General features: G+C 35.1%; 1 protein-coding gene across 7 annotated transcripts in view; it reads left to right on the forward strand.

The window, feature by feature from the left end:
- The window catches only part of RGS12 (regulator of G protein signaling 12), an 85,961-nt gene that overhangs the window by 58,983 nt on the left and 14,965 nt on the right, over window positions 1-12,013 (forward strand). For 5 of the 7 annotated variants that reach the window (XM_064710242.1, XM_064710247.1, XM_064710241.1 and 2 more), the window contains 9 exons: window positions 159-338; window positions 1,565-1,718; window positions 2,991-3,067; window positions 4,799-4,999; window positions 5,815-5,888; window positions 8,046-8,172; window positions 9,117-9,213; window positions 10,698-10,762; window positions 11,287-11,440. In XM_064710242.1, coding sequence (XP_064566312.1) covers window positions 159-338; window positions 1,565-1,718; window positions 2,991-3,067; window positions 4,799-4,999; window positions 5,815-5,888; window positions 8,046-8,172; window positions 9,117-9,213; window positions 10,698-10,762; window positions 11,287-11,440 — 1,129 coding nt within the window. The remainder of the gene's footprint in view (window positions 1-158; window positions 339-1,564; window positions 1,719-2,990; window positions 3,068-4,798; window positions 5,000-5,814; window positions 5,889-8,045; window positions 8,173-9,116; window positions 9,214-10,697; window positions 10,763-11,286; window positions 11,441-12,013) is intronic. The other 2 variants (XM_064710243.1, XM_064710244.1) reach the window with 1 other exon arrangement.

The following is a 12,013-nucleotide window of genomic DNA, read 5'->3' on the forward strand; positions in this document are numbered from 1 at the left end:
GTGCAGTGGATTTAGCCAGGTCTAAACAGTGTCATACCTATGCTGCTTACAGCCTGATATCCTAAATTTTGTGGGAGTTTCCTGTTGCAAAGCAGCTTCATTTTCTTGATGTGCTGCTGGAATGTATGTACCCATTATCCGTTGTGGTTTAATTTCAGATATTTAACCTGATGAAGTTTGATAGCTATACTCGCTTCCTCAAGTCCCCCCTCTACCAAGAGTGCATCTTAGCTGAAGTGGAAGGACGCCCTCTTCCTGATCCTCAGCGTGTTCCCAGCAGCCCCACCTCCAAACACAGCGTCAGTTCAGACAAGTCCAACATGTCCACACCAAAAAAGGTGACTTTTGCATTGTTGTTATCACAAAACTGTGGTTTTAAATAATGTTTTTCAAGTTCTTTGGAAAATCAAAGATAACCTATAAAATAAAATGTGTGGTTAGAGGTGTTGGCAAATACAATTGCAAAATTTTATGTACTCAGGAATATACTTTGAATCAGTTTTCTAGATATTGAATTGCTGAATATAATTTAAAATCTTCATTATTATTTAACTGTATGTGTACAAATAAAAAGTAAGTTTTATTTTGTTAATACACCAGTTCAGAAGCTTATTTTGGTTGAATATGGGAATTAAGATGTGATAATTTAACCTTTGCTGAAAGGAGACATTTTATCAGAAGTTTTGGAGAAGGCTTAACCTAAACTAGCTCATTTTGGCAAAGGGTAGTTTTTAATTTCTTAGCTCCTACTAAACTAAGATAATTCTGTGTTAAATAAGTACAGTTGCTTAAAAATTAGACCAGTAGTCTTACTGACTGATCCCTTGACATTATTTAGGATTTATTTTTTCTTCTTGTAGATAATACCATCATGGCATTACATAACTGTATGGGTAAATTATAACTTCTCATTTTTCATGTCAATCACTACAGATTACCCCATCTGCCATTATGTATTCTTATGACTAGGAACCTTTAAAAAGTAGCATTTCAAGGAATATTCTAATAATCTAACAAGAATACTAGCTTGTTAAAAGCAAGTTTAGTTTAATATCAAACATCCCTGACATTTGTATTCTTCAACTCTAATAAATACTTGATTATACTTGTAAATGTTAAACAGTACTTTGTCATTGTCTTTGAAAGCTGTTCATGTTCAAGCCTAGCCTAGGAAAAATACCAAAGTGAAATTCAGTGTTTTGAAAGCAAGGCAAATGGCCTTTCCACAGTAACTTAGGCATTACTGGTGAGCTGGGGACAGTTCTTTCATATTTGATGGAGCTCTCCATGGCTCATTTCCAGCTACTGTTTCGTACTCCCTACCAAGCAGCACATTTCCATCTCTGTATTTCTTTCTGTTGCCACTGGTGAGGTTTTTTTGGGTTTTTTTTTTTTTGATTGCTGCTGAGAGGAATGCTGGCACAGACACTTGTGCGTGGGGTAAGGAAGGCAGCTAACCTGGCCATCACACTCTTGTTTTGGGAAGAAGTGTGGGGAGGTTTATTTTAGACAATATACTCACACCTGTGATCAAACCAGTGATTTAATTGTGTTTTGGTGATAGCTAAGTGGTAAGTCAAAGTCTGGAAGATCTTTAAATGAAGAGTCAGGAGAGGAGGACACTGAGAAGAAAAAGAGGGGAACATTCTTCTCATGGTCAAGAAGCAAGAGTTTGGGAAAATCACAGAAGAGAAGAGAAAATGGTGATTATCCAAACGGTGAGTATCACATTCTGCTTTGTTTCGAGGTTGTTTCAGCAATAGATATGACTAATCTCACCATGATTAGTTGCTGTCTAAGTGCATTCTTGGGAGTGACAGAGGAAAGGAGCTGTCAAGTCAGAAGGCCAGAGTGTGGCTAGTGTTGCTGCAGTTTTGTGGAAGATGTACAAGTAAATAGATAAAAACATGACAATATTTAAATTTGTTTTTACTAACTTCCACAAGACTTTTTTTTTTTAACGTTTTGGAACATTCTGCCTTCCTGTGTGCTGGTAATTGCCTTTTCAAGCGGAGAGCTGCTATTTTTATAGAAAGATAATTTCAAATCTTTACAGAAAAGTCCAGGATCAGTACAGCAAATAGTGCTGTAGTTATAGCTATTTAAAAATTCCTCCATCTGTGTTATCCTACTTTTCTTTCTTTTATCAGTAACACACAGGTATGTTCACTTTTGAACAGTCACCATCTGTTTTCACCTTCCCTGACTAAAATGAAAAAGGAGAGTCAGAGGTGTGAAAGCCCTTGTAACCTGCTGTTTTGTTACTTAATTGTGTTTGAGAGTTTAAGGAAGAGTTCCCTTATGAAAGCACCTGTTCATGGCCTCTGGAGAAGATGAAAGTTTTGCAGTAAATTATGCTGTTGAATTAAAAATGATGAAAAAATTCCAGCAAAGCACCAAGTTTGGTCCATATTTGGTCCATATTTGGTCCATATTTGATAATGCAGTTTTTGCTTCTGATAAATTCCCAGACCTACAAGATACCTTTGCTCATATGGATAATTTGGGTGTTCTTAGTATATTCATATGTGAAAAGACATCAGTGGCATTTGCTGTGATCATGGACATTTCCTTCTGAAAGTGACTAGTAATTGTCTTAGATTTTAGTGTTCTAACACCATACTTGCACTTTTAAAAGTATTTATCTGCCTTGAGAGTATCTGAAGAGGTAGAATAATTTTTTAAGATGAAATATTGAAATCATGTTGCATCTAGTTAACAAAACTAATATTTTTTTTAAATATTTTTCCCCTTTTTTGATGTAAAACAAATGGCTTTATTCTGGGGTTACATAACCAAGAAGCACTTGACCAAAAGTTACTTTGGTTTCCATGCTTCTGTGCACAGTATGAAGATTTGGTGGTTTCTTTCCTTTTAATGAAAAAAGAAAAATTTGTGACCCAACAAGCTGATATTTGAAATAGTTGTCTGTATTAGCATAAATAATGAAATCAGCCTCTTTACTGATTGCTGGTTGTTTGCACAAACAGATTCTTTTCAGTCCAATGGATTGTCCTACAGACGGGAATCTCAAGGCTCCATGTCATCCACTGCAAGTCTCGACCTGGTAATGGCTGCCTCTTGCCCATGGGCCACTGGGGGAGCAGATGAAACAGTGAAATACTGATTTTCTAAGTGGTGTGATGTAGCTTGTTTGATGTAATGCCTTGGGAAAGGGGTTTCAAGTGATGCAGCTGCGGCACAAGATGTAATATTAGGCAATTTCAGAGTGTTAGAAATGCAAGAGAGGTTGTGTTCATATATTATTTCTTGTGCTGTCCTTGGATGTGCTGCTTTGCATCTTGTCTGTCTTAACATCAGGCACCAGTGAACTACAGAATAAAGTTTCCCTTTTAAAGACTGTAGCTATTTAAAACTAGTTTGTTCTACCTGCAAGGATGAGAATCTGTTTTAAACAACCACAAGTTAAAGCTTTTCCTCTTCTTGGCCTCTGCAGTAAGGGGGATGCAATTTGCATTAGGTTGATTTTTGTTGTGCCAGTGTCTGTCTTGCTTCTTCTCTGTTTTCTTTAAAGCTGTGTGTTTTTGTCATTATGACTTAATTTGGTCCTAAAATCCTGAGAGGTTTGCTGTGGACACTTTGTCATGCTAAGAAATTAACAAGTGAAGACACTGTGATTTCTAACCACCAAGTTTTGCCTTCACAGTGTAAAACTAATGAGGGGCAAATTTAAAACAGTATTAATAAAACATAGATGTAATACTTTATTTATCTATGTTGATATGGAGGAAGACTCTAAAAAAAGGAAATTTTAGTTTTTTTGTGCTGTTGGTGTCCCTCTGATAGAATAGATTCTGTGTAATTAACCATCAACTAATAACTGTGTAAATTTATCTATGCTAAAAATATTGATCAGGGAAACAAGCAGGGTGAAGTCATGTTTATTTCTGTTGCAAAAAAGTCTTGTCTTAAAAAATAGAAAATGCAAAGGCTTCCTAAAGCAACAACCCCTCATTTCTTTCCCACTCCCACATGATTTCTATCAGAAAGTTACTGTGATTTGAATGAGAAGCACCATGTTAAAGAAGAGAGAAAAAGCATGATGAGTACACTAAAAGGCTGTCAAAACCAGTATTTTTTAGTGTCCTTTTAAATTATAAGTGAGCTTTTTGTTAAATTTTCAAAGATACTTTTGATATTTAGTGGTAGTGTTACTATTCTGCTGTTACTCTAGAATAAAGGTTAGTGCCTAGTCCATAGCATTGTAGTTCTAATTCTCTTTAATAAAAACAATTAATGGTCATGAAGCAAATAATTTAAAAATTTTAATTTCTCTGTGGTGTATTTGTGCATAGAATTTGTATTATGTTGAAAGAAGAGGAAATTTTGTGAGGAAAGATTGAGCAACCTGATATTTAAAGGCATTCCTCTTCACTTAAATGTTGATTCATAGGGTGCCAATGGTAATTTTTACATCAGCAGGACATTATTGAGCACAGACATTTAACTATTTGGATGCTTAATGAGATTTAATTTACTTTTATAGTTTTTACTTAGGAGTCCTTTAGTAAATCTTATAACTGTTTTACACACTTAGTGTGTAAAACTTCATCTGTTCTTGAAATAAACTTAGATTTGTGATTTAGATTTATGATCTTTATCTAAATTTTTTCCCCCGAGATTTGAATGTATCTAATATTTGTGGTATTTGGAAGGATTTCTAAAGCATGGTAGAAACTATGGTTGTTGGCTTGGTTTGATCTGGGTGGGCTCTAATAATTTATACCCAGTCCTCATTTTCCCATTGGTCACTGACCTTTCTTTTTTACCTTTCAAGTCTGAAACCTCAAGATTGCCTGCATTTGTGCCAGATAAAGACAAATCCCCCAAGTACTGCTGTGTAAACCTTCCGGATGGCTCATCCAGCAAAATGGCTGTGAAGTCAGGGTTCTCCATCAAGGAGGTGCTCGCTGGGGTCTGTGAGAAACATGGCATCAACATAGCTGCAGTGGACCTGTTCCTCGTTGGAGGTGATAAGGTACTGCATATTCCTGGGCTTTTTTGGAGGTGTTTTCCTCCCCATTTCACAGATAAGGAATTCTGTTCTCTCCATGCTGACACACATCTCCTGGTTCTGCCCATAGCTTTACATTGGCAGTGCTGGTTAATTGAAGGAGAATTGAATTATCCATGAAGAAAGCAAATGTCTGGTAGTAGATGCTACTGCATTAAAGCCCTAAAACATAGTAACATTCAGTTGCTCAAAGATGAATGAGATGCATTAATGGTAGAAATGAGGTACAGGTTTTAATATTGAGGAAAATTTCCAAGACAGCAATCTGTGGGGATGATGTAGTGTGTGTGAGATGGCTCTTAGTCAACAGAAATGTTCTCCAATTCAAAGGGAAGTTGTGGACATGAAGTATTTATTCTCTTAAATTCATGCTTTTGATCCATCTAGATGATTGCAATGACAAAACTCAATGAATGTTCATAGTTATGGGCTTTTTCTTTTAAATCTTTTAAGGACTGTTAGCTGGCTGTATTTTCTAATGCATTATTCTGTGTTATTTATATAAGTTGAAGAATCTAGGTTTATTTTAACAACCAAGTTCCTGAACACCTGCTGACTCCAGTGGAAATTGAATTTTGATCATTGTTTCACACCTAGCCAAAAGAAAACATGCTTTAATCATGTTCCATACTGTAAAGGAGCAGTCACTGGAATGAGTGCAGCCTATATTAATAATATTCTGAGTTACTTTAAGAAAAATTTAACAACACAGCTGCTCTTTTTTACATAGTTTAGAATTAATTTGCTCTCTCTTCTTTTATCCCTGACGTGTTCTGCAGCCCCTGGTGTTGCACCAGGACAGCAGCATCCTGGAGTCTCGGGACCTGCGCTTGGAAAAACGCACTTTATTTAGGTAAGAGTCAAAAATAAAGCCTTCCTCTGGCCTTTCCCTCCCTGCTTCCCAGTTTGCTTTTTGTAAGTGCAATAAAGGAGATGTTGCCAGTTCCCTGTGCAGTGAAAGGGGAGGCTGTGCAGCTGCAGGAGGGGGCTTCCTGGATTGCTCTTAGGATACAAGTGACATTTTGATGCCAGTGTTCCAGTTTAGGGACATGTAAATATTATTGTGATGTCAAAATGCTCAAGCTGAGGCAGCTCTGAAAGCATTGGACAGATCTGTGGGTCCAGAGGGACCTTCCACATCAGAAAGACGTGTTTAGTAGGTTGGAGTAGCACAAGAAAGATATAGAAATTGAACTGTAAGTCTCCTAGCCTTAAACTAAATGGATGTATTTATTGATGACCTGTTCCCATTCAGTTTTATCTGTATATATTTGCCCACCTGGAAAATTACAGTAAGACTAATTGTATAAATAAAAATCCTCTGATGAACCCTGAATCTTAAAGTCAATGTTAAATTATGAGTATGGATATAATATAATGCAGTACATTATACATTTAGTTTTATGTAATATATTTGGTAGCATGTGTTTTTTTCAAAATAACATTTGTAATTTTTTCCAAAATGAATCCAAACTAATGCTATGAAAACTGAAATAATTATTTCAGGAAAAAGTATTGAAGCAAAATGTATTACATTACTGACCTGGACTTTTGAAGTGAATGAAGTTTATTTTGTGAGGCATTCCTTATTTTGGCTCTATATTACTTTTCCTTAGGAAGCTAGGCTAGTTTCTATTTAAAGGTACTTCAGGTTAATAAATACTGCATGGTATATTCAATTTTTAGATTGAGATTGAGCAGTCTTTTATTAGGTGTGAGCTTGTTGAGTCTCCAAGTTAAAAAGGAACTTGAAGTAGGCAGTACCATATGTTATTTGTGTGTTAATTAAAATGTAGAAATGTTCTGCATTATTCCATTCTCTGGGTAGATACTATGTAAGCAAATATAGTCAAATATTTGGAACATTTTCAGACAAAGGAGAAATACTATGTGGGTATACTTAGTTACTTCAGTGTTTGCCACTTTTGTATCAATTACCAGCTAATTATTAAAATTGAAAATTTCAATTTAGTAACTGTTGAATTCAAAGAAAATATAAAAGACAATGTTTCAGTTATTCTGGCTTCTTGAGAAAGAGAAAAGTCAACATGACTTACCATCTTGTGTTTAATTTTTGTGAGATAATAATATCTGATGATGATGTACATTTCTTCTGATTGTTTTGTTAGTAATAAGCTTGTCCTTGATTTCATACTATAGTACCATTGCAATTAAATGAGGTTTATGGAGGATTCAGGGCATAGATGGAGAGCATTTAAAAAAAAAAATAAGCCAAAACCAAATCAAAGCTGGGCACAGTTCTGTGCAGGGACATAGATGCTAATGAAAGTTGTTTGGGTTTAATTTTGTAAAAAAAAAATTGTATTTAATTATTCTTTTACTGTTTTAATAATGCAAAATTGTAAAATATGCTCTGAAAAGAACTGTCTTTAGCCTGTAAATTCTAAGTTAATTACTTTTACACCTTTGGTATATAGGTTTCTCTTATACCAATATTTCATTGTATGGTGGCACCAACCCAAAGAAGTAGCACTGGAATTCCACAGTGTTAGTCTGCTTAAAAATTAAAATATTTGTCCAAATCCATCTCATGTAATTGCATAACAAGTTGTGAGTCTGTCTTGTGGAACTGAGAAGAAATATTTTTCTTGCATCCAAGTCTATAGTTGAGGCATGGAGTCACTTGGGAAGGACTCCTGGACCAAACTGGTCAGAGAAATCTCCCTGTAAATATGGAAGTGCTGTGGAATGCTTTTCCTTGGTCTGAAATAGACTGCCTCAGGCCTTCACTCAGTTCTGGCAAGCGAAACAGTAGAATTTTTATTTGTGTTAAATAGACGTAATAATAAATAAAATATAATAATAAAGAAATAAAAATAAAATAATAGATTCGTTGTTGCTTCAGTTAACGTACATTCATGCTACTGCAGTTCCAGCTAGCTACTAGCTGTAAATTGTTACAACTATGTTGTAGATTTGATTTGACATATTTCTGTTCACTTTATTTACTATTTATTTCACACTTGATGTTGCAATTGCTGTGTTGCAGGCTGGATCTTGTTCCTATCAACCGGTCAGTTGGTCTGAAGGCAAAACCCACCAAACCAGTAACAGAGGTCTTAAGGCCTGTTGTTGCAAAATATGGTTTAAATCTTAATGAACTTGTGGCAAGACTAGTAAGTATTCTTTGATGTAATTCAAGCAGCAATATTTTCTGTCTGCAGAAGATCATATGATAGTCCCTGGAATGATTCCTCTCCTGAGAATTAGGCATTTAAATATCTTCAGCTACATTTTGAGATAAAATGCATTGTAATTATAACCATTATGCTTAGTAGTAGTTACCTCAAATATTTAGTCTACATCTGTTTTATATTCTCTTCATAATAAACCCAACATCCAAAATAAGCAAGCCTGAACTTTGCTTCTTCCAGAGCTCAACTCCCATTATTAGCCAGGGAAAGTTGGTTGGATTAAAGCTTTTGTTCCATTGTCCTGGGAATCATGAAAGTTGCCACAAATCCCCTTGCAGAAATATTTTGTTAAAGCAGACTGATTCAACTTCTCTACTACTGAACTCTTGGCTGGCATGTTCTCCTTTCTTTTGTGCTGGAATACCTAGGAATGTAAAGTTAATTTTGTGGTATTTCTAGTATGTAAGCTGTCTTGGCTGAACCAGTCCAAGTTTTTAAGATAACTGAAAAGCATGTTGGTATAAAGATAACTTCATTTAATGAAATTACAAAACTAATGAAATAATACAATCAGTTTAGAATAAAAAAATAATCTAAAGAGTTCTCTGAAAAACATGACTTGCTGAGCATACACACACTAATGGTGCTAGAGTATTTGAGCACACTCACAAATTGGATGATTTTTTTTTCTCCATGTATCATTTTCCCAAATTCCATTCTTCTCACAGAATAGGGTTACACTGATTGAAATCAAGGTAGTTTTACACCACTTGAATAAACATTTTTATAACGGTAGAAGGATAGACTGAAGCTACTCTGAAGCATAAAAATGCCTTGCTTGTTTTCTTTCAAAAATGTCAGACTGCATAAATTTGTTCTGAAAACAGCTTTTTCTCTATTACATACAAACTGTGATCCGACTTTAGAGTGGTGAGCAGGAGCCCCTTGATCTTGGTGTCCCTATATCTAATCTGGATGGCCAGCGGGTTGTTCTAGATGAAAAAGAACCATCAAAGGGTAGAGGTAAGTTTGTAGAAAAGCTTTTGTTTGTAGTTCCAAATCAGTTTTACAAACCCTGACTATGGTTAGTTTTTCCTGTAGCTGTGAAGGTGAGGTAAATATGAATAAATTTGTATCTATCACATATAGCATATATTCTTTTTAACTAAAAAGCAGTGCAGTTTCTGAAGATTGAAGACTAATGTAATCTGTGATAGCAGGTACTTTTACTGTTGCTGTAAGAAATTTTGCAGTAGTAATGTTTGAATTTTTTGCTTGCACTGAGCCACAGATGCACCCACAAACGTAGGAACATAGCACCCAGTAATAATAATGAGAATCAAGTGCCAAATATCTTCGGTGCACTTGGCAATTATTCAGCAAGGAACATTCTGTGTAAGGAAAAAAGATGCAGTTTGTACAGCAGCTGCATATGCTGCTATCATAATATCCTTCTCAAAATAAGAAAGTTCCAGAGCCTACTTCTCCAGTTTTAAGTGATGATTTTTGAAAATAACACCAAAAAGGATAAAAACTCATGACCCTAGGCAACATAATCGGAAAAATAAAAATTTATCAGCTAAACAGTTGACAATCTCTTGGCACAATTAACACTCTAGATTAATGTAAGCAGCCTTATGAGTAAAGGTTTGGTTTCATTAGGAGACCTTTTTAGAGATATCAAACACTTATTTTCAAAAACTAAATTAGATATGGTTAAATTAAATAGACTTAGAGCAGAGATCCTCTTCAAGGAAGAGCTGGGATTATAAAGATGGAGGTATATATTGAGGAGAATCAGATTTGTCATTTTCCTAACCAACAGAACCAATTGTTATTTTGAAAAACAGTTTCAATCTAAATACTTTCACACATAATTAGGTTAAGGATTACAAGTAAAGCCTAAATCCAGTGTGCTGCCAGCATCTGTAAAAGCCTAAATCATAGAGGATCATTCTGGCAGTGGTTCTGTGGCAATGTACCAGTGAAAGGGGGCAATGATTCTGTGTTACTAAATTTGCTGTAGGCAGATTTAATTTGATGGAAGCTTTTGATTACTTAGACAATGGCAAGGAGCATACAGCAGAAATACAAAATAATTGATGTGTGAAACAGGATGGAAAAGATTTAACATGTCCTTTCAATGGTCTTTTCTGCTGATTTTCTTTTTCATTTTTAAATTATATTGTTGAGAATTGCAAACTGAATGATCAGATTTTACGATTATTTGTTCTAAATCAACTGAAAATTTAGTGTGTAAATGAAACTTCAGCATCCTTTAAAAATAATGGCAATGTGAGGAAAATCTGAAAATGAGAGGCATATTCTGGTGGGTTTTTACTGAAAGATATCAGGGTTATCAACTGTGCTCACTATTTTCTGAGTACTCATTAGAGTGATTTTAAAGCAAAAATCTGTTGTGTCCATCCTTGTCCCTTAAGTCTTGCTTCTTTAGGGCATTATAAATCGGTAGTTACAGAAGATATATTTATGTTCAATGTTTACAGAGAAACAAAGAGGCGTGTTAGTAAAACAGACTGCAACTGTATCTTCAAGAAGTCAAGGATCTACTGTAAGTCTTCTGCAACGATTTTTCTCCATTAGATCATCTTCTGTTTCCTTCTAGAATTCTGTATCAAAGGCTGCATTCACACATGATTTTGAATCGGCCAAATTCTGTAACTAGATTGAATATAGCTGTTATCTGTCTCATAGTTTTCCACTGTCAACAGCATTTATTTGTGAAGAACTTTGTCTTCATAATGAATCAGTTAACTCTTTCATTGTGTTGTGTTTGTTGTTTTGTGTCTCATTGGCTTATCCGTGTTTGAAAATAACTGAGCTACTCTGTAGTTCAAAGGCCATTTCTGTCACGTGAATTCTTCAGAGTAAACAATATTATATTTATTTCTACATTTTTTTTGGGAACTGCTATGGCAAATGTTCTTTGCCATAATCAAGACTAAACTAAAGCATTTATTGTGATGTTAGAGAAATGTGTTTCCAAAATAACTTTCCTCATTCCTTTAGGCCATATTATGTATACAATGATAGAGCCTGAATGTAAGTAGTACCTTAACTTTCCTTCTAATGCAGGGAGAGGGAAGAACTCTAGGAAAGTCTAATTCTATCAAAATGAAAGGCGAAAATGGAAAAAATGCTAGGGAAGTCCGGCTGTCAAAGAGAGAAGACTCTATTGCAAAGATTGGGAAAAAAAAAAGTCACAAAATAAATTTGGATGAAGCAGAGGGTATGTGAACTTTATAGCTTACATATTAACATAAGTAGTCTTAGAAAAAATTTGTGTCTGTGTAGATACCACGTGTTTAATACTGTGTTGTGAAAATCATAGTCATGACCATTATATTTTTGTTTGGTGTGTTTGAATTGTCAAGTTTTTATAAGTTGAAAATTTTAAAATACCTGAACACTGATGTAGGTGTCCAGTGGGATTTTCAAAAGTGAGGGGTACCTAATTCCTGTAAAAACCAAGGGGATTAGTTACTCCACTGCAGTTGAACATCCCATTTGATACTCTCTGTAAGCTGTGTAGAAGCTTGGCTTTCTGTTCACCTCTATATAAGTGTTTGACAGGCACTGCACAGTAGTGTAGACCCAAATGTACTCAGGTAAGAATTTTTGTAAGTTTTCTGCTGAACTCTGTAACAGCCAGGGCAGGGCAGTCAGATTGTGGGGGAGATGTGATGGGCAACAGAAAAATTTGCATTCAGCAAAAGTTGTTTAGAAGTAGAAATAAGCAAAGAGGTTATTGGTAATCTTGCATTTCCTGAGTCCCATTTTTACCTTTTTTACATCCTAATAG

The sequence above is a fragment of the Zonotrichia leucophrys genome, chromosome 4 (assembly GCF_028769735.1).
Source record: "Zonotrichia leucophrys gambelii isolate GWCS_2022_RI chromosome 4, RI_Zleu_2.0, whole genome shotgun sequence".
Taxonomy (NCBI): Eukaryota; Metazoa; Chordata; class Aves; order Passeriformes; family Passerellidae; genus Zonotrichia; species Zonotrichia leucophrys.